The 23791-nt window shown below is 39.1% G+C and overlaps 1 protein-coding gene across 50 annotated transcripts in view; it reads left to right on the top strand.

Annotated features, from left to right (window-relative positions):
- The window catches only part of PLEKHA5 (pleckstrin homology domain containing A5), a 217263-nt gene that overhangs the window by 86951 nt on the left and 106521 nt on the right, over window positions 1–23791 (top strand). For 15 of the 50 annotated variants that reach the window (XM_060689358.2, XM_087873053.1, XM_034442632.3 and 12 more), the window contains exon 1: window positions 632–874. The exons of 33 other annotated variants lie outside the window; for them this stretch is intronic. In XM_060689358.2, coding sequence (XP_060545341.2) covers window positions 855–874 — 20 coding nt within the window. In that variant the 5' untranslated portion in view covers window positions 632–854. Of the gene's footprint in view, window positions 1–631; window positions 875–23791 lie in introns of those variants that run through there. 2 more of the 50 variants (XM_087873051.1, XM_087873048.1) reach the window with 1 other exon arrangement.

Here is a 23791-nt window from a genome sequence, read left to right as displayed (position 1 = left end):
ATCAGATCTATCTACCATTTCGCCCCCATTTCAGACAGGTGAAATGGTAGTTCATCTTTTCAATCCTTTTCCACCTCGGTAATCCCACAGAACTGATCGATTTATGCATGCATCTTTTCCAAAAGTAAAGACGTCGAATCATTTCTACAAGGATATTTTGTTTGGATCTCTTATTTTTTTATAGGTGTGAAGATAAGATCCATCAAGTACAGTGGATGTCACCCATATTGAGCAGAGCAAATATTTCCTAGCGCTACGGAGCTTTTCAATTTTAAGAAGATTTCAGTTCATTAAAAAATCATCATGTTTGGCTTCTATGGAAGGAAGAGCACTGAGGCTTTTTTAAAAAAAAATCTGTATTCAGAGAAACAAAGACCCTCATCTTTATAGCTGGCAAAGCATGCGACTTAAATTACTATGCTGATGGTATTAGATAACAATTATACTTTCTCTGAGTAAACTGGCAGCCTAGACTCCCTTTCTAAAAAAAAAAATGGAGTTAAATAAAAGAACTTGCTACTGTGAAACATCATGTATTTATTGCTTTTGATGTTAGGTGTGTGTGTGTGTGTGTGTGTGTGATTTGGGGTGGGGTATTTGCATATATTCATAAACCCTCTGTTGCACAACCGTGCTCTTTAAGTGAGAGAACAGTGCTTGTGATTCTGTTTCTGAAGCAGTGTGACATCACTCCAGTATCGGTTTTCCCACAAAGCTAGCAACTCTCCCAGCCAAGATGCTTTTCCTTACGCTCAGGTTGCTCACACAGCTCATTGGAGAGCAGCTGGAAGACTAAAGAGTTGTTCTGCCTTGTAGCATTCTCCGTGTTGTTTTCTTTAAGGCTTTGGTGAAGGATGGATTATTCTGAAGGCTGGTAAGCTATTGCATATTCTCTTTAACCCCAATAAAAGATCCTTCTTACTTCCTTACATACGCCGAGCCGGGTTTTTAAACATCTAGTTGTGTAAATTGTCTCAGTTTTACATTAAATAAGAGGAAAGAGAGCTCCCTTTTGATTCCTTCTTTAGCTTTACTTTTAAACGGTTTGCTGCTCTGATTACTTCTTTAGCTGTAGTTTTATTGTTTGTGGGTCGGTCACAGCTGCAAGGATTGTATTGCAAAAAACATTGCTGTGTGGTTGGAAAAAAAATAGTCGAGGGATAAATCTAGAGTGTGAATTTGGATGGATTTCACTTCAACGTTGAAGTAGCTTAAACAAAAGCAATTTTAGAAATAGTACTTACTCTGTGTTCCGTGTGTAGTAATGACTACCTGGCCATTTCTTCCCCATCCAGATTAGTAGACAGATAAATTATTGGAGCATTGATAAAACAACCACAGGAATTAGAAATAGTTAAAGTTTGACACTTTGTACAGATTGTCAAGCTAGCGTGCTACAATTGAAGTAGCAAAACAGAAATGACAGTAACCTTGAAAGAACACTGCCTTGTTTCTATTACAAAGATAATAAAAGAACAACATTTATTTTAGAGATTTCCCTCAAGAGAATTTGATCATTGTTCAAAAAAAAAAGGGGGGGAACACACCACAATGACAGTTTGTGACATCCATTATTAATAAATATATAGAATTGATACAAAAGTAGAATCTGAAGACTGTTTGAAAGATTTTTAATTGTCTCTTATTCACCAAATGCATATTTTTTTACTGCAGTTATATCAGAGGCTCATGTTTAAATGTTTTACTATTTGCAGTAAAACTCTACTTTTAAAAAATATACATCTTTTGATTGATTGATTTCCTTAAAAAATTGTTTTTGATTGATAGTTGTAGCATTCTTTTGGCTGACAGTTCTGATAACCTGTCTCTAGAAATTGTAACATATTTATATAAAATAACTTTGAAAATTCTTAGAGATGATTATACTAACAAAACAGCACACAGTATTTGAAACTGAAGGTATACTTCTATTTTAACCAATTTAGCAGGTGTTTGAGCTCCTATTCCTTGATTTATAAACAGACCCTCTGTTTACTGAAATGATCAAACATATCACTTCTTAGAATGACAACCCTTTTCAGTGAAACTGCTTTTAATTGTATTGCCAGAGAAGTTGGGCATACAAAATCTTTCCATGCCAAAATTGTTTTTGTGATGATAACATTATTTTCATATAAACATCACTTTAATGTGTTGTATTTTTTTTACCATGCAGGATGTCAGCATGCGTTACAATAAGGATAAATACATTTTTCCCCCACATCTTATTCAACTTGTTGCAATTCCTATAGCAGACAAGCCCCTAATCCAACAAATGATACCATGGCAAGGAGAATTCAACCGTGACTTGCATTCATAGTTTGATTAGGTGAATTTTATACTGTGATATTAACTTGGTTTCGGAACAGAATCATTCCTTAGTGGCTATTCTTTGACTTATTTTGTATTAGGAATTTAGAATTGCAAATTTTTGTGTAGTCTTTGTTTTTTAAAATAGTTGAAAATGCTTATTGGTGATGTATGGGGGCTTCTTCCTAAAATCACTGATGTTCAATCTGCAGTGATTTCTTACATTCCTTGGAATATATTAAAATGTTCTTGCTTCATGCTTAGCATTATACTTACATAGACTTAATATTTCTCAAAACTTCTCAAATACTGTTAGTGTCACAATTATTGAAAGCATTTTCATTCCATTTTATCTTAATTAGTTCCATTAAATAGTTTGACATCTGCTGTGGTGAAAAATGAAGAATGAACACAGGGCATTATTTATTCTTGATTGTCTCTCAATACATCTTTGAAGAAACTGTAGCCCACCAGATGTTACTGAACCACAATTCCCAGGGGTCTTAAGTCAGTATATCCAATGAAGAGAGAAGGATGCTGAGAATGATAAATTTAGCAACTTCTGAAGAGTCAAAAAGCTTCCTGCCTCTCTTCCCCATTCCTGTTGCATTCTCCTTGCAGTTCTGTAGCAATCTAATACAGCTTTAGCAGTAGCTTAGCTAAAATAGGAAAGTATGTGATACCAGAAGTAAATGGATGAGAAAGGTAAATGTTCCCCTCGCACATATGTGCTAGTTGTTCCCGACTCTAAGGGGTGGTGCTCATCTCAGTTTCAAAGCCGAAGAGCCAGCGCTGTCCGAAGACGTCTCCATGGTCATGTGGCCAGCATGACTAAATGCCAAAGGCGCAATGGAACGCTGTTACCTTCCCACCAAAGGTGATCCCTATTTTTCTACTGGCATTTTTTACATGCTTTCAAACTGCTAGGTTGGCAGAAGGTGGGACAAGTAACGGGAGCTCACCCTGTTACGCGGCACTAGGGATTCGAACCTCTGATCTGCCGACCTTCACAACAAGCTCAGCGTGTTAGCCACTGAACCACCGCATCCCCCACCTCTATAGATGAGATAGAGAGATGCTATTGTAGTAACAAGGGTTCTTCTGCTGGTCTGCATTCACATTGTTAAATGGTTATATAAAACACCATTCAAGAGAAGAACAGGATGATTTAAAAGTGAGATAAATTGATGAATTTCCTAGAAACCTATCTTCTGAATTCTTATGGTGAATCTGTGTAGCAAGTCTAGGGACTTACTCCTTGGATTTGTTTATCCACGTATTACAGAGTACATTGTGGCTTTAGCTTAGTGCTCCTTAGTATTCTAATACAGACAAGTATTGGAAAGAATTTCATGGCTTTTTCCATGGTCCTCCCGCACATCATAGTTATAGGAATGCTTTTTTTCATATTTCTTTTTTTTTTAAATTTCTGTTACATGTGAACTTAGAACAGGAAAGATGCTTTTAGAAGCTACTATTAGAAATGTCTGGAATATCTTGTAGTCTCCCACCTTTTTTTAAGATCAGTCGAGGTCAGCTAAGTGTAGCATCATGATGATACCAAGATTGAATTTGAATGAATGTCGCGGTGGTGCTGGTAATGTGATTACATTTCTTTGGCATATTTTAATATGCTACAAAGGGAACTTATTAGATATATATAGCTTATGGTTGTTCTTCTCGCATTCTTCTTTGATACTTCTTATTAATCCCACATATAAAGATTTTGAGTATTCTTCATCTGTTTACATAAGTTGGTTGTTGATGGTTTTTCTTTGTGTCAATTTTGGACTAAGCTTGATCTTATGCCTGTTCTGTTCATCCCCAGTGACTTTGTTTTTAATTAAATCTTTCACCCACATTCACAATTTGGAGCCTAGCATTTCAAAGCAGGGTTTTTACATCACCATGTATATTAATAATGATATTTTTTCCACGATGGCATATGCTTCAAATGTCTTTTCTATTTTAGCAGTGTCCCCCACAGAAGAGGTTCTTCCTCACAAGACTTCAGGATTGAGATTCTTTCTTTCCCCCCATTTTAATCTTCTTTTGAAGGGTTAGCTAGCTTTTAAAAGCATGGAACAAATGTGTTCTTGGCAATCTTGCGAAGTAGATTTGACTGGTAGTTGCCAATGTTATCCACGAGCTTCGTTAATCAGCAAGAAAATGATTATTTTATCATCTAGAAAGGAATGGCTTATATTGATCCCAGCTAGGAGAATAGGTTGCTAGGAGAATTTTTTTTTTCTGTGTATTTTTTTTCATAAAGTAAATGTTGTTGCCCATGATCTTCATAGATCATTCATTTTTGTTATGACTTAAACCTAGATAATTTGGCTTTACTAACCAACAGTTACTGTGACCTTGGTATTAAACAAGATCTGATAATTTACCTTCCTGCAAGTCAGTGGTTTTGATTCTTCATCTCTCTTTATCTCTCACTGTGACAAGAGTGATTGTTGTCCATCATTTATCACCCCAAGGTGAGACCACAGCAATGCGAAGAAAAATAAGTTGAATTCAAACACCTTTGCTATAAATGGTGCTTAGCTGAGAGAAATATTGGAACTTTGCAAGCTACTTGTTAATTCCAAGAGCAGCTACAGCTTACATTGTCACTAAAACTACCAGTAGGATTAAAATAAAGATTCAAATTTTAGTCTGAAGGACCTCTGCATGATCAAATAATAAAAAAAAAAAATGAACTGCATGAAAAGCAGGCATAACAGAATAAACATGATCCTTGCATATAGCAAAGCTAAAAATGATTCGACTTTATCCCGTTCAAACAGAATCAAAATGGATATTTTACATTTGCTTTCATAACACCTCTTTCTGTGCTCTTTAGTCTGCATAACACTGCATAACACACTTGGAATACTGCATCCAGTTTTGATCGCCACGATGTAAAAAAGATGTGGAGACTCTAGAAAGGGTGCAGAGAAGAGCAACAAAGATGATTAAGGGACTGGAGGCTAAAATGTATAAAGAATGTTTGCTGGAATTGGGTCTGTCTAGTTTAATGAAGAGAAGGACTAGGGGAGACATGATAGCAGACTTCCAATATCTCAGGGGCTGCCACAAAGAAGAGGGAGTCAAACTATTCTCCAAAGCACCTGAGGGCAGGACAAGAAGCAACGGGTGGAAACTAATCAAGGAGAGAAGCAATTTAGAACTAAGGAGAAATTTCCTGACTGTGAGAACAATTAGGACAGTGGAACAACTTGCCTCCAGAAATTGTGAATGCTCCAACACTGGAAGTTTTTAAGAAGATGTTGGATAACCATTTGTTTGAAGTGGTGTAGGGTTTCCTGCCTAAGCAGGGGGTTGGACTAGAAGACCTCCGAGGTCCCTTCCAACTCTGTTATTCTATTCTATTCATATGGAAGTTCAGACCAGCCCTTTCTGTCTGCTCTCTTCCAAAAACTTCAGAATATAAACCATACCATCATCTTCCATTAAGTCCAGTGGATGATGGTTGGTGGCTGTGTCAGGAAGGTATCAAGATAGGGAAGGCCAAGTCAGAAAAAGATCAGCAAAGGTATAGCTTCCTTGCTCGAGGTTTGTGTGCTTCAAATATCAATAGATGAGGTGACTGTTGCCCAGTTTTGATTAATTTTCATGCAATTTATTTTGAGAAATAAGTCTCAATAGTATTGAGCATTCAAATCTCATTGAAAGAACATGTGAGTTTGGACTGCCCTATTTATTTATTTTTTTAGTTGAGAAACCACTTGTAGCAATTTCAAGACTGCCAAAAATTCTTGGTACTTCCTCTGTTAAAATTGACGCCCCCCTGTCTGGTGTGGGAATAATAATAATAATTAAAAAAAAACCAGGGTGGTTTTGATACAAAAACTGCTGACATAAGTCAGTGTTCTCAACCACACATACTTTCCCTTTCACATAAACTTGGAAAATAATAAGAAAGGACGAGCAGAAGCATTTGGTAAATTACGAATACTTTTGAAAAGCATTGTTTGTTAGAATGGAGAGAAGCAAATGAAGAATCTTTTATGAGATTTATCTGAAAGAAGCTTAAATGACATGTAGAAATCTAGAAGTGTTTCTTGTAATGCTTGAATTAGGGTGATGTAAAAACATTTATTGCTGGCTACCCCTTTTCCCCGAAAATAAAACATCCCCTGATAATAATCCCAATCGGGCTTTTGAGTGCATGCACTAAAATAAGCCTCCCCTCCCTGAAAATAAGCCCTCCCTGAAAATATTTAAATGCAGAGCTGGAAATCAGGTAAGATGACAAGAGAATATCTTGCTCCATGCGCCCCAAAATAATAAGACCTCTCCGAGAATAAGGCCAAGTGCTTATTTCGGGGTTCAAAAAATATAAGATAGGGTCTTATTTTCGGGGAAACACGGTAGACAAAATAATACATTTTTTTTTTGTCTAAAATCATTGCTCTACCGTTGAATAAAATGGTAGAATCTATATTCCAAATGGCAGCCAGGGCTCAAAGAAAAACGGTTTGATTTAATATATATTTAACAACCATTATTTATAGTCAGTATATTTACATCTTAGGGAATTAATAATTTGCCCTGTCAAAATTTTAAAAAAATACATATGGTGGGCAGTATTTGGAAGGTGTTGGGATTTTTGCAGCCTTGTTCTATGAATAGATTTAGATTTTCAGTATCAAAGAGAAAAAGCCATTTGTGACTCTAAAAGGGAAGATTTAAAATGATAGTATTTTTTTTTTCTAAAGTGACCGTTTTAGATTTTTTTTGTAGGCGTATTATCTATGTGATCAGTGGGCATATGTGTATGACTTAATCAAGTGGTAAAGGAAAAATGAGTAATGCAACATATGGTTAGACGAAATTAATTTGAAGCGTTACATGCAAATGACTCATAATTTGGAATTCAGAGCAAGAAAAAATTCCAGCAAAAAATATACTAGTATTCCGTTTCTGGCTTTGATTGTTGTTGTTGTTTTAAAGTAGTTTGGCCAGTTTGGTCTAGTGGTTAAGGCAGAGATATTCAAACTTAGCAGCTTTAAGACTTGTGGACTTCAACTCTGGCTGGAGAATTCTGGGAGTTGAAGTCCACAAGTCTTAAAGCTGCCAAGTTGAAGACCTCTGGGTTAAGGCATCAAGCTAGAAAGCAGGAGACCATGATTTCAAGTCCTGCTTTAGGCATGAAAGTCAGCTAGGTGATTTTGGGCCAATCACCAGGAGACTCTGAGTTCAAGTCCCACCTTAGCCATGAAAGCCAGCTGGGTGACTTTGGGCCAGTCATTCTCTCTCAGTGCAATCCATCTCACAGGGGGTTGTTGTTGTGGGGGAAAGAGCCAGATTGGGGGCAGATTAAGCTGGGAAAAGTCTTGTTATGTAGTTGCTAATGGTTGACGCCAACATGATGGCACATAATCAACTTATTGCATTGGGTCTCAGTTTGGTAAATAAATAGTATGCATGTTCTAGTTACATTTGTACAGATGTAGGGATTAATACATATGTGAAATATTAAACCATAGTAGAGCTAAGGCACTTACTTCAGATACCCAAAAGGAAGCAAAATGTTGTGATTTATTACCTTACATTATTGGTGCAAACAATACAGAAATTTCTTCCTCTTTCATCTGAGGGGAAATAATTTTTGAGTTAATGTATTGTTGTTTTCAATTTTTTGCCAGAGGCCAAATTTCTGTATTTCATTTAAGTCGACAAAGTCTCAGTAGTATTCTGCACTTAGCTCGAAAACCTGGTTAGATATTTTATCAATTGAAACAAACCTAATGCTATGATTTCAGTTGAAAGAGTCCATAAAAATGAACACTAGCATGTTCCCTAAATTCTTTCTAAAATGAAACTTTTGGTTAGCTTTCTATGACAAATGTACAATTTGAAATAGCCAAATACATTTAGAGTGATTCCAGGCCATTTGCAGTGCATCTTTTCTATCAATGTTTCTCAACCTTGACAGTGTGAATTTGAATGGACTTCAACTCCCAGAATTCCCTAGCCAGCATGGGAGTTGAAGTTCACACACTTGGGAGCTGAAGTCCACAATTCTTGGTGTGGAAGTCCGCACATCTGGAAGTTGAAGTCCACACATCTGAGAATTGAAGTCCACAATTCTGGGACTATTGTTCTATATTGACAATACTATTTATACTTTTATATACACCCTAGATATGAATGAACGAAGAAAGAAAAGAATTTTTTTTTTTTGAAAAATCATAATTTATAGCAGTGATGGATAACCTTTTCTGGACCGAGTGCCCAAAGCGCACACATGCCCGAACTCCCACAATGCAATGCACATGTGGCCCCTGCGGATGCCCCCCGCGCATGCATGTACACACACACACCCGTGCACGTGCCCCCATGCATGCGCATGCGGGGCCCCCCCAACATGGCCTGCCCCTCCCCTGTGCATGCGCGGCAGAGACCCAAAGACTAGCTAGCCAGCGGGATGCGCGCGCGGAGAGCAGAGCTGAACTGGGGCGATGGCTCACATATCATCAGAGAGGCCGCTGCATGCCACCTCTGGCACGCGTGCCATAGGTTGGCCATCACAGATTTATAGTAATATGGATGATTCATATGTGTTTCTATCGCTTTTTCTACAGAAACAATGTGATGTGTGAGAAGCATAACATCTTCTGCGAAAGCTGATATAAGAATCATTTCATTTGATTGGACAAATGATATATATATCACATATAATGTTTCTACCCATCCCATCCCATCTAAATGCCTCTCATAAGCTAGTTTCTTGCTATGTGAAAATATAGGTGGCTCCAGTATACAGAATTCAGGAATTCTGAGGGTTCCTGGTATACTGGTATGTGAGTCAGCCATGTATGCCCATAAATTAAAAGATTTCTAAATCATGTTTTCTTCTTTAAATATTGACATCGATAACAGATACTTGAGATATTTCAAAATACCGTATAGCCAATATTTGCATTCTTTGTGCGTGTGTCTGGGCGCGCACGCACATTGTATTAAGAATATTAAGTGTGCAAATAATTTAGATTTTAAAAATACGAAGAATGTAATAAGTAGGCATGAAGATACTACTTTTATGTCTCTTTGAGTATCATTACTACTCTATTCCTTTCTATAATGCCATATCTGGGAATAATACGAATATTCTAATTTAAAATGTCTTATTCTGATCTACCCACATTTGCTTGCTTAGTCTTAAAACATCCAATTTAATATGTTTCATGTCTATAGAAGTATTTCATTAATTTGTCACACAATTTTAAGCTTTGCTTTAGATTTTATGAAGCCATAGACTCGGATGGAAATATCAGTGAACAGAAAAGTTTCAGTAAAGGCAAAAGGACAAAAGAAAAAAAAGAAAAAAATCCGAGGTAGCTCATATAATTTGGATAATAGATCAAGGATTTTTTTTTAAAAAAAACCCTTTGTTTATTGTCCTTTTATTGTATCAATCATTCCAAAATGTAGATGATTTCAAGGCTAAGGTATGCCAGAATACAAGACTTAACTTCTGATAAACCTTTTGTACTGTCAGGGGGGAAAAATATCTCAAAATAGGAAATGAGACAAGGATCTGTTTAAGAAGCTTCTCAAAGAGAGATCCAACTTCGAATTAAGGAGAAGTTTACTGACAGTGAGAACAATTAATCAGTGAAACAGCTTAACTCCAGAAGTTATGGGTACTCCATCACTGGAGATTTTTAAGAGATTGGACAGCCATCTGCCCAGAATGATATATGTCTCCTGCTTAACAACTGAAGTGGTTCGCTTAACAATTGTGTCAAGAAAAGTCGTAAAATGGGGAAAAACTTAACAGTTGTCTCAATTAGCAGCAGAAATTTTGGGCTCAATTGTGGTCATCGGTCAAGGACTACCTGTGCAAATAGAATTATGCTAGTGTAGGGATATGCCTGTCCCCTTTTGTCATTATTCTCTTGTCCAGATGAACTGTGAAATTCAGGCATACTCTTTGGCCCACTGTTGCTAGTGCACAATCTTATCAGTGTTAACATCACCCAGTTGTCTTCTTTCACTGTATTATGGCGAGGCACTGAACTTTCTGAAATTATGCCTGGCCATAGTAATGGACTAGATCAGGGCAAGTAAACTGAATTTCAGTTCAGAGAAGACAGAAAATGTTGATAAAAGTATTTGCGCAGAAAAATGAGATTCAATTTAGGATACAAACTCAGGTTTGAGAGTGCTTGTAGATCTATTGATGCCAGAGGGATTAGAGGCCTCTGTGGAGCAAAGCATCTACCATACTCTTAGATTAATTAGAGGTAGACTTCCAACAGTAATTGGTATCCTGGTAATTATTGCAATGCAGAATGTTATGTATGAGGTTCCCCTTGAAGACAGTGGTGAAATTTCAATTAGTGCAAACCACTATGGGATTAGGTGAGATAAACTCTTCATGGTGGTTATTTTTGAACTTTGCTGATTGCTAGTTTGTTTGTAGTCCAGTTTAAAGGAGCTGAATTTCTCCTGTAAAGTCTTTCACAACTTGGAACCATAAAAGCGGAGCTCTTCCTATATATTCCTATTCATACTTAACCCTAAGATTAACTTCAGAGAATTTGCTTTAGGTACCCCTTCCATGCTGGGACACTGTCAGTGGTGGGTTGCTACCAGTTCGCCCCAGATTGGGCAAACCGGTAGCGGCAGTGGCGGGAGGCTCCGCCCATCCACCTGGACACTTCTGTGCATGCGAGCGAACGAGTGCCTACAAGCAAACCGGTAGCTACGGGATTTACAACCCACTACTGGACACAGTAGTTGGCTCCCTAGAAGCAGACATTTTCAGTGGTTACATTTCCAATACATTTCCAGGAGACAATCAAGTGCAAGCAATCACAGATAACTTTCTTAAATTTGGGAATAAATTACAATGAGGAAGCCGCAATTTATTAAACATTAGGATCTATAAAGCAATATAATGTTGCCGTCACACAAAATTCAATGGGCTATATTTGTTAATGAAAATATAGATCTATGAAACTGTCAAAGCCAAGAACGAATTTTTGCATTAAGGCAGTACACATAATTTCTATTTTTTTTAAAAAATAAAACTGTTGGCTTAGTTTCCAAGCTTGGCAAAACCTTAGCTCATCAGATAGACTCTCTGATTTTGTTGGAATTTTAAGAGGAACTGTGCCAGTTTTCCAAACTGAATAAGCTCAAGTGACCATAATAAGAATTCCATATTTTTTTCAAATTAAAATTGGTTTTCACTGCAAAGTTAAAAGTGTAAGATATTTTGTGAAAGCAGCAATGCGGAATGCAAATAAAAAGCATCACTAAATCTTTTAGTGAGTTTACAGCTTTCTGAAGGTCTTTCTTAAGATCAAAGTCGGAAATAGGTAGCCATTTAAGTTTATTGATCTTATTCGTTTTATTTTTTTTCTCCATAGAAAATCAGTTAAGTTAGAAAAGATTTGACTATCATCTCTGTTGAATATTCCTTCCCTCCCTTCTCAAGGAAAGGAAAAGACATGCACCAAATTCATTGATTTCAATAGTTCAATTGTGTTAATAGTCCTTTTTATGGATCTTCTGATTGCCCCTGTTGACATTATCCTACATTTCCCCACAAAATCAAGTAGACATGTAAATACATGACTAGCTAAAATGTATTCCATGTCCTCTTCCTTGCATGCCCAAATAGAGTGAAAAAAATGAGATAAAATAATACATCCAGGAGAACAAAATGGTTGCTAACAGACACAATTACTAGCTCAAGGCCCGAGGGAAAAGCCGAGAAAGAATGAAACAGGGCCCATTCAATATCTTAATAAAAAATATGGGGATGTCACTGAAAAATAAAACCAAATCAGGTTCAGTTTATAGTTTATAGTTTATAGTTTATTCAGTTCAGTTTATTCAACACTGTCAAACTATTTACTAAGTCTGCACTACTATTAATCTTCTCATCTTCTCATCGTTCCCACCACCCATTTCCTCCCACTTATGACGGTATGACTGTAACCTTGTTGCTGGTATCCTTACGATTTATATTGATATTGTTTCCTCATTGCTTATTTGTAACCTATGACTATCATTAAGTGTTGTACCTTATGATTCTTGATGAATGTATCTTTTCTTTTATGTACACTGAGAGCGTATGCACCAAGATAAATTCCTTGTATGTCCAATCACACTTGGCCAATAAAAAATTCTATTCTATTCTATTCTATTCTATTCTATTCTATTCTATTCTATTCTATTCTATTCTATTCTATTCTACTCTATTCTACTCTACTCTACTCTACTCTACTCTACTCTACTCTACTCTAGTAACCATTGGAAATAATAAAAGCTTAGGAATATTGGGTTGACATTTTGAAGTTCACTGATCTACGTAGACTTTTAACAGAGGATTAAATTTTTATTAACGTTTCTATTTTGTAGTGTTGGAGGCTAACATAAGATCTATCATATGAGTGATAATACATATTTCTCTTGTTTCACATACATCAGTTTGAAGGTTAGCACTAGAATGGGGGTCCCCAACCCCAATCCATGGGCATGCCAGAAACTGGGCCACACAAACAAGTGAAGACCCATCCGCGGGATGCAGGCAATACATGAAATCAGCCCCCCTCCAGTCCACGTAAAAACCTCTCCACGGAAGCAGGGCCTTGGAGGCTGCTGCTCTAAACACTGTCATTGCTGCTATATAGAACAATATGTATGAAAGACTACAGAGCACCTTATAATTGATTGATTAACTCAGCAGTGCAGAATTAATTGGAAGTTCTCAAGAGTTTTATGTAAAGTATTTTCACGGATGAATTAGTGCACAAAATATTTTATTAAGAATGAAACAAAAACCACTAGTTGATTAAATGGACCTGTCTCCAGTATGTTAAAATCTATATCCATGTATGAATTCACTACAAGATGTTAGGTGATTTCTTTGTTGTTGTTAGTTCCAAGTCATGTCCGACCCATCGCAACTCCATGGACAACGTTCCTCCAGGCCTTCCTGTCCTCTACCATCCTCTGGAGTCCATTTAAGCTCATGCCGACTGCTTCAGTGACTCCATCCAGCCACCTCATTCTCTGTCGTCCCCTCCTTCTTTTGCCCTCAATCTTTCCCAGAATTAGGCTCTTTTCCAGTGAGTCCTTCCTTCTCATTAGGTGGCCAAAGTATTTGAGTTTCATCTTCAGGATCTGGCCTTCTAAAGAGCAGTCAGGATTGATCTCCTCTAGGACTGACCGGATTGATCACCTTGCAATCCAAGGGACTCGCAGGAGTCTTCTCCAGCATCATAGTTCAAAGGCTTCAGTTCTTTGGCGCTCAGCCTTCCTTATGGTCCAACTTTCACAGCCATACATTGCAACTGGGAACACCATAGCTTTGACTATACACATTTTTGTTGGCAGGGTGTTGTCTTTGCTTTTTAGTATGCTGTCTAGATTTGCCATAGCTTTCCTCCCCAGGAGCAAGCGCCTTTTAATTTCTTGGCTGCAGTCCGCATCTGCGGTGATCTTGGAGCCCAGGAAAATAAAATCTGTCACTACCTCCATTTCTTCCCCATCTATTTGCCAGGAATTGAGAGGGCCAGTGATTTCTTACAGAATAACATTCTTAGTTTTTTTCCCATCAGCACCTGTTTTACAAATCTGTATGGGGAAAAATATTTTAAAAAAATACTTACCTGGCAGGGGAGAAACCATAATCATTGTAGTCGATTACTCCAAATATAAATGCACAGTTAAAAGTACTACCACTTGCTGGTTTCTGCATCACTTAAATTTTCTTGAGCAGGCAAGTGCTTGTTGAGGTAGCATTCTTAACCTTCTACAATACTTTGTATGTAACATCTTTTCACTTAACAAATTTTTAGTTATAAAATGTACACATAAACTCTTTCTTCAGGCTATAAAAGATTGTCTGATTAAAGTGGCCTTGTATTACCCTTGAAATATATCTTGAAAAGAAACAATTTGTAGAAGCTCTAGAGCCGTGATGGCGAACCTATGGCATGCGTGCCACAACTGGCACGCAGAGCCCTCTCTGTGGGCACGCAAGGCATTGCCCAGCTCAGCTCCACCGCACATGCGTGCACGTGCCTCCCGCCGGCCAGCGGACTTTTGGGATGTGGGGGAGCAGGGCACATGCCAGAGATCTGTGTGCATGCACAGGGAGGGTCGCACATGGGGGGGAGTGTGTGGGGGTGCAGTGCAACCCCCATGGCCCATTTTTGGGCCCAGGAGGCTGCAGGGAGGCTTGCTAGGCCCAAAACGGGCGGGGGATGCAGCGCGCCCCCCCACGGCACATTTTTGGGTCCAGGAGGCTGCAGGGACGCCTGCTTGGCCCAAATGGGGGGCGGAGATCACACATGCACAGGGGAGCAGGGGGGTCACGTGCGCATGCACGGGGAGCAGGGGGTTGTGTGTGCATGTGCGGGGGGCGCATTGCATTATGGGTTTCAGCACACTCGCACACTTTCGGCACACAACGAGAAAAAGGTTAGCCATCACTGTTCTAGAGGAAGCTAACTCTAGAGTTAGAGGATAATAACTGAAAATGCTTTTCCCCCCTAATATATAACTACATCTTTTTAAAAACCATCTTTTCTCATATGTGAATAAAATAGCATAGATTTTCACTTAAATTGAATATATGCGACCTGTGATTAACATGCTGTTATTGGTGTAGGATGGATTAGTTTTAATGTTACTATTTTCGAGTAATTTAAAAACTTGAAGGGGTGCAGAGGCTCAGTAGTTAGAGACGCTGAGCTTGCCAGCTGACAGCCCCAGTTCGAGACCCAACCACTGTACAAGAGGGTGAGCTCCCATTACTTGCCTCAGCGCCTGCCCACCTAGCAGTTCGAAAGCATGCAAATGCAAGTAGATAAATAGGTATCACTTTGTTGGGAAGGTAACAGAGATCTGTGTGCCTCAGTATATATTCATGCTGGATTTGGATAACACTGTTTTGTCTTTGCATAACACTGAATCCCTCAGCTAAGAAAGGAGATGAGCACTGCCCCCTAGAATCGGACACAACTGGACAGAATCGGACACAACTGGACCTTCAATTTACAAACTGTTATTTCTATCAAACATCTATTAAAGGGACATAACAATGCAATTCATTTCCCTTTATGGAACTTGCAAAGTTAGACTGCGTTTATTTCACACTGATTGACTGCATTATATTGTCTGTAATATATTTTATCTTTTCGGTGCTACTTAGCCTGTGAGAGCGACAATGATAATTCTGAAATCACGTCTTTCCCAGGTATAAAAATAGGAAAGGAACTAACATTAGTTTTAACTAATAAAAATCTATAATTATTGTAGTCATATAAATTGTGAGCTTTTTTATATGTGAGAAAACAAACTTATAATATGGCCCACACACAGCTATTATTTTTTTCCATGACTTTTCCAAATTCCTGAATTTTTATTGTTAAGAGATTTTATTGTCCTCCCCAAAATGGGTAGCTGTCCTGACATTTTGATGGAAGTCAGTAGGAAAATAGCTAAAAAAAAACCTGAGTAATTATATTTGTTCTGTGTGGGTTTAGAATTATTATTTTAAGCATTGCTTAAAAATTCTGAAATCAACCTGTGGTTTATGGAGATAGTTTATGTACCTCCTGTTGTCATTTAAATTAGGGTCACTGATATTTTTATTCATCGTGCTCTACCCAGGGCAAAGGAATTACTTCATATTCTTTCAGTGAAATGATTTGTATAAGCCATGTATTCCCTCTTACAAGCTTACATCAATTATCATCCCATTGTCTCTGCTGAAATACGACCATGTGTGTGCCAGCCAAAAAATGACAAAAAAAATCTTGTTAGGAGTATAAATGGAAATGTTTCTAATCCACTAGCTTGCTGAACACCAAAGCAGAAATTATAAACCATAATAAAAACTAGTAATGCTATTGTTTTGTTTACTATCAGATGTGGATACTAAGGATTCTGGAAGGCCAAATGGATCACTATAGAGTGTTTGCCCCAATAATTTGTGCCTCCAATGAGAACTCAGGGTTGATTTGTTTGACGGTCCATGTATTTCTTGGCTGTCTCAGGAATTCTGGGAGTTGAAGTCCACAGGTTGTAAACGGGCCACAGTTGCCCACCCCTGCTCTACGGTATTCTTCACAGTCTTCTTCAACACCAAAGTTCAAAAGCTTAAATAATCTTCTCATCCAGCTTCTTCAAAGTCCAACTTTCGCTTCCATAGAATGTCAGAGAGAAAATCATTGTCCGCATGATTCTGATCTTTGTAGGTACTGTAGAGACACATCATAATTTCTGAATATCTTTTCCAAGGTCTCCATTGCTACTCTATTGGGTATTAGTTGGCAATGCATTTCTTGACTGGTTTTTCTGGTTAATCCTAAAAGGCAGAAGCTATCCACCACTTCAGTGTTTTCATTTTCAATTTTAAGATTGGTGGTTGTTTCTGTTGTCATGAGCTTGATCTTCATTATATTTAATCTTAGTCGCATTGTTTTCACTGTGCCTCATGACTTTCATTAATATAGATTGCAGATTGCATTTCCAACTTTCACAACAACGTGACTTGCATAGAGCAGGTTTTGTATGTTTCTTCCCACATTTTTAAAACCACACTCATCATTTTCCAGTTCCGCTTCCATCAATCTATATTCAGAATATACGCTGAATAAATGCTTTCTTTGCTGAGCTGGAGCCAAGCTATTTCGCCACGTTCCATCTGTGGTGTGGCTTCCTGACTTGTGTATAAGCCTACTATATTTTACTTGTCTGGGCGTGGCATGTTATGTGAACATGGCAGTTGCATTTTATTAACCTCCTTATATTGTTTAGCAGATCATGGGAACACAGCCTAAATGTTGCAGAAAGTATTTGTCCTGCCTACTTTGAAAATATTTTGATGGATTAAAAAGGGCTGAAAAGGACAATCTTCCATACTATCATCAGAAACTGTAATGTTTCTTTCAGTATATGTATGTTGAGATTCCTTAAGAGACACACAATAGTAGTTTTTGAAATAAATTTATGTTTTTACCGACAAAAAAATAAAGGGAGACTATTTTATATATCTATTTCAAGCTACTTAGCTATCATCAGTTAGTCACATACCCTTCTGAGATTCGATTTCGGGCTATTTTAGGTATTAGCAGGGGTGAAATCCAGCAGGTTCTGACAGGTTCTAGAGAACTAGTAGCAGAAATTTTGAGCAGTTCGGAGAACCGGTAGCGGAAATTTTGAGTAGTTTGGAGAACCGGCAAATACCACCTCTGGCTGGCTCCAGAGTAGGATGGGAATGGAGATTTTGCAATAATCTTTCCCCAGGAATGGAGATTTTGCAGTATCCTTCCCCTGTCATGCCCACCAAGCCATGCCTACCGAACCGGTGGTAAACATATTTGGATTTCACCACTGGGTATTAGGTAGATGTATTAACCTCTAAGCCACGGGCTCTCCTCCCTTTGTTGGCTATACCAGGGGAAAGATTAAGTGTTTTTTGTCAGGGCAACCTGGTCTACCCAATTATGGGATGGAGCATACTGCTTCCACTTTTGCCTTTCAGCCCCAATCCAGGAGCCTTTACAGGCAGTTGCTTTTTGCAACAAACTATTTTTGTGTTAAATGTACGTTTTTACTGACAAAGAAATAAAGGGACATTAGTACAGATCTATTTCAAGCTATTTAGCTATCATCAGCTAGCCATACCCTTCTGGGATTCGAAACGGATGTATGCTCTGTCCCATAATTGGGTAGATCTGGTTGCCCTGAAAAAAAAAAAACACTTAGTTTTTGAGATGTACATTTTTAAAAGATTCCCCTTATTCAAATACTACCATTTGCATAGATACTGATTTTGACAGACCGCTTTCGTTTTCCTTTACTCCTGCTGAATACATTGTTAAATATTTAAAATATAGTCACAAAAATATCATGCAAATTGGCCAATAGGTTTAACTTTGCAACTAGCTGGGATTTCTTAAAACATGCAGAAAGTCTGACGTATTGTCCTAAATCTGTGTGTTTCAAGACAGTCACTTCCATAATCTTAAATGTTCTCTAAAGATTCAGGCAGGGGTGGGCCTCAAAAATTTTAGCAAGAGGTTCTCTGCCCGGTTGCTGGGTGGACGTGGCCTAGTCGGTCTCCTTCACCACGGTGGGGGGGGCATTTTTGCCCTCCTTGGGCTCCGGAGACTTTCCTCGAGCCTCTGGGAGGGCAAAAATAGCCTCCCCAGACTACGGAGGCCCTCCCGAACTTCCAGTAGGCCTGTTTTTCACCCTCCCCAAGCCTCCATGCATGCCCTGAACTTATCTGCATCCAAAAGGGGCTGTGTAGGGACTCCTGGGAGGGGTGGGGTGGGGTGGGTGGGGCCAGCCAGGAGTGGGATTTGGGGGTTCTCCAAACTGCACAGAATCTTAGCTAGAGGTTCTCCTGAACCCTTGCAAACCCCTAGCAGTCCACCCCTGGATTCTGTACTTCAGTGCATCCTCTGGAGATAAATCAAAAGGAATCGGTAAATTCACACTTTGTATTACTACTGGGCTATAGAGTAATGCTGCAAATGTTGAGAGAGCTCAAAATCTGAAATGTTCTTTAATTTACATCTTTTTGTAAGTTATTAACCATGGTGTGACATTCGTCTGCATATGGTCCTTGTGTCTCATTTTTGTTTTCTCTTTTGAAGACATCCTTTTTCTCTTCGGCTTCCTGAGCTGTCTAAATGAAAGCTTACTATTTCCGCGCTGAAATCTGATAATAGAAGCTTTTCATAAGCCACAGGTGGGGGATGCTGTCTTCCATCTGGTTACTATTACGTTGTTACGTGCTTTCCAATTAGAATCTAAGTAAAAGTTGCAGTTTCATATCTGTTGTGGATAAACAGATGTACCAATCTCATTTTGCGTAATACCAATAGTAAATCGCTGTCCTTTTCTGTGGTACTTAGCACCTTTATCCTTGCCTCTGCTGAGTCCAAATTGAGGGTTTTGAATATTCACAGTGAATTTAATGTATAGTTTTCTGGACTGGAAAACTTGGATTTCTACGTCAGCAAACGATTTAGGAATTCCTAGGCAGGCTAAATCCGTTTTATAATTTGCCTGCAGAATACTGTTGTTAAAGATTAAGCGACCCTAAATCTTGTCTTTCAGAGTTTTAAATTTACTGGGAAATAGCTCAACAGACTGGTCCTTTGAGTAAATAATTCAACCTAAATCAGTGGTGAATTACTACCTCCATAGATGAAATATCTTAGATCTTATCCTGAGTTTGCATCAAGCTGTGGGAGCAGGAAAGATTATTAATGTGGATTTCAAATCCTGATGTTTAAAGCTAAAATCACTACCTTTGTGTGAGAATTCAATGACTTTGAAGTTCGTTGTAATGCTCTTTTATTACCCAAGAAATATTCTGATTATGGAGCCTGATAGTCATCTGTGTTTCAGAAAAGCTTTTTCCATTTTCCATTTTCAAACAGATGTAATTGAGAAAAACTTCACATCTTCAGATAATATGAAAAATCCTGAAGTGACATTTCAGGGGGAATATTAAATTTGTACAGCTGCAGATTTCATATAGATATAAATATGTTTATTACATTTTCCCAGAATATTTTAGTAATTTTCTCGATGCATCATGTATCATTGATGTTCATATATCTCACTGCAAAAGAAGAATTAGTACAGAGAACAAAAATAGCAAAGAAATATTCCCTCTCTCCTGACACACCACACACACAAATACAAACACTTTTTCAAAACATTTGTAAATGTTAAGAAATGTACATTTGCCCGTTTCCTAATATATCTGTAAATACAGTGAAATCAAATCAGTGCTTTTATTTTGGCTGAATGGTCCTCAACTTACAACGGTTCGTTTACTGACTGTTCAAAGTTACAATGGCACTGGGAAAAAAATGACATTTCTGATCTGAGACTGCTTAAGGGCAGTGCAGACTGCATACATGTAGTCCTTGATTTACAATCAGAATCGGGACCGGAAATTCTATTGCTAAGTCAAGCGGTTGTTAAGTAAGTCACAGCCAATTTTACAATCTTTTTTTGCCACAATTGTTAGGTGAATAACTGCAGTTAAGTGAATCGTGCTTAACATTATTAGGCAAATCCAGCTTCTCCCCTTGACTAGACTACAGTGAGATGTATAGTTGTCTGCCACACCTATTCATCTCCGCCCCCTGCCTTTTATCCCCAGAGTTAGGGTGGGGCTTTGCTAGCAGCGGTGGCTCTTCCTTCCCCAGGATCGGCCCATAGATTTCCACTGCTCTCCTCTCCTCTGCCTTCTGCGCATCCGCGCGTCAGGCACTGGGCCCAGCTGTTCCTCCTCTTCCTCATCAGCCACCTCCAGACCTGGGGGCTGTTGACTGTCCATCTGAGGGCTGATGGACAGCCCAGGCTCAGCCTCTGTCTCTCTCTCTTTGCCAGCTCCATTCCCTCTTCCCCCTTGGAGCTCTCAGGTTGCCCGATGCTGACCCTGACTCCCACGCCTCTCCTCCTCTGATTCGGCTGCTGGAGGGGCCGATGGCCAACAGACCACAACACAGCCATCTGGAAAAATCACACATGACTCCAGGACTCTGCAATTATCATAAATACATGTAGGTTATCAAGGGTCTGAATTTTGATCACCTGACCATGGGGACATTGAGGCAGTCCTAAGCGCAAGGATCAGTTGTAAGTCATTTTTCTCAATGCCATTGTAACCTTGAGCAATTTTTAAATAAATAGTCTTAAGTTGAGGACTACCTGCATACTATTCTGAGAGTATCCATTTAGGAGATGAAGAAGGAGGAAAGATGAAGAATAAGGACCCCAGAGAAGCCCCATCCTAACATTGTTGCTCATAAATGACCGTCATGGAATACGGGGCCAGGTTCCAAAACTTAACATACTGCCCATTGCAATAAAACCTGTAATACTTTGAATTTGTGAGAACCTTGGTTTCTAGATTATGAGCTTGCATAAGATGCTTGACAGGAATAGAGCATAACCGGTTCTGAGTTTCTCTCTGTGTTAATTGAATAGCTATATATATATATAATAATAATAATAATAATAATAAATACATAAACATATTCACCTGCCCAAACCGGCCCAGAACATTCCATCAAAAATGGCACAGTGTCTGGGCATGTAGATTCAAGAACCTGGGTTTATGATGTTCTGCCAAATAGACACCCGTTTGATAGCTATCTGTGTAGCTGCAGATATGCTGGTCTATGACCCAGACACATAGGACACAGAACAACAGAGTTGGAAGGGACCTTGGAGGTCATCTAGTCCAACCCCCAGCTCAAGCAGGAGGCCCTTACAGAATCATAGAGATGGAAGGGATCTTGGGAAAGATTTGATTTGATGTACCGTGTTTCCCCGAAAATAAGACCCCGTCTCAGGGGTGAAATCCAGCAGGTTCTGACAGGTTCTGGAGAACCGGTAGCGGAAATTTTGAGCAGTTAGGAGAACCGGTAGCAGAAATTTTGAATAGTTTGGAGAACTGGAAAATACCAGCTCTGGCTGGCCCCAAAGTGGGGAGGGAATGGGGATTTTGCAATATCCTTCCCCTGGAGTGAGGTGGGAATGGAGATTTTGCAGTATCCTTCCTCTGCCACGCCCACCAAGCCACGCCCACAGAATCGGTGGTAAAAAAATTTGGATTTCACCACTGCCCTGTCTTATATTTTTTTTGAACCCTGAAATAAGCATTTGGCCTTATTGCCATGTGCTCAAAAGCCCGACTGGGCTTATTATCAAGGGATGACTTATTTTGGGAAAAACAGGGTAGCTACAGAAATGTTGGGTTCCAGCCTCTTGTGTAAAATGTAATATTGAGTCCTCGGTTTCCTAACTAAAAAAAAAAAAAATGCAGTTAAGAGGATTTATGATGCAAGCTGTCGGTTGATTTCTGGTGAAGGTATGTCTCAGCCAGCTGTGCCCACTTCTGAAGGCCTCGCTGATGGAGAGAACTAGTTATGTACTGATCTGAGAAAGAATGGTCCTGCATGGCAATGAAGTTACCATGGAGGCTTCTGGATTTCTGGATCTTCGCTTTTAGACTGGCTGTTGTCAAAATACCATTATATTGACGTTAAAAAAATAAAATAAAACATACCTCTGCTTTCATCTGTCTCCGGGGCTTTTTAATTCTGCATGATAAAGATAACACGAGTTTGTTAAAGCAAATCTATTTTGCTCCGAAAAGGAACACTTAAGTAGGTTACATACTGACAGCTCTCACATAATTAAAAGGATATAAAGAAACAAGAGAATAAAATGTTTACTACCCAAGAGAGGCCAATTAAAACTGGTTTTAAATTCCAGACAGGTAGATTTAATTAACCTGCAAGAAAACCTCCAGGAATTTTAGGCTGTGAGAAAAGATGAGAGAATCAGGTTGCAGTACAGCAGTCAAACAAAAGCATTCGCCCAGCAGAGCTTTTCAAGTATTATTTTTCCTGGGAAGCTTCAGGGAAATCTTTACATTAATGCCATCTAGGAGATAGAGTTGCAGAGTTGACATAACATAAATGCATTCAAACTAAATGAGGAGTGGTAATTGCTAATCAGTGAAACAATAGCCTCTCGATTCATTGGAGGCACCAATTAAGCTTCGTGGATCCAGAATGCGCATAGCTAATACTGGTTTCTCTAATAGGCAAAACATGTCTGATTTCACGTGCAAATCTTTTATCTCCGAGTCTTGGATGTGGACTAAAACCCTAAGTATACCCACCCATATGCATCAATGGTGGGTTCCAACCGGTGTTACCACCGGTTCTCTTCGCACATGCGCTTTGTGTGCAATCGAACCGAACTTACCCTCCGCGCAAGCGCATTAGATTTCTGCCCAGCTGAGGCGCAGCAATCCACTCTGCCGCGCCTATCAGCTGGGCTAAAAAAATGACAAATAAAGGTAGTGTTGTGGCTCGTCAGTGGCCTGTGCAGCTAGTAGCTGATTCCAACAGCGAGGAGGCTGGTGTTGTGCTGCGCCAGCAGCCTGTGCACCTGGCACTCGAGTCAGACAATGAGGAGGCTGGAGAAGATGTGGTGCCAGAGGCGGGGATTCAGCCAGGGCCTTCAGAACCTCCAGAACCTCCCTTAAGTGAAGAGGATGAAGAGGAGGAGCCTCTTCTCGATGCACGGGCACGCAGAGCTGCCAAAAGGCAGGAATGGCTCCTTAGGAGAAGGTCTCCTCGAGAGTAAGAGCCTTGATAGTACAGGGGTTTAGTGCACCCTGTCATTAACACAGCTGCCTGCAATTTCTGCTGGTTCGAATCTCTCCAAGGCTCAAGGTTGACTCAGCCTTCCATCCTTTCTAAGGTAGGTGAAATGAGGACCCAGTTTGTGGGGGCAATAAGCTGACTTTGTATAAAAATATACAAAAGAATGAAGGCTATTGCTTAACGCATTGTAAGCCGCCCTGAGTCTCCGGAGAAGGGCGGCATATAAATCAAATTTAAAAAAAAAAAAAAAAGTAAGGCTTGGGGCTAATTGGCCACTCCCT

The sequence above is a fragment of the Pantherophis guttatus genome, chromosome 7, assembly GCF_059756535.1.
Source record: "Pantherophis guttatus breed Tessera chromosome 7, ASM5975653v1, whole genome shotgun sequence".
NCBI lineage: Eukaryota > Metazoa > Chordata > Lepidosauria > Squamata > Colubridae > Pantherophis > Pantherophis guttatus.
This window is presented reverse-complemented; position numbering and strand designations above follow the sequence as displayed.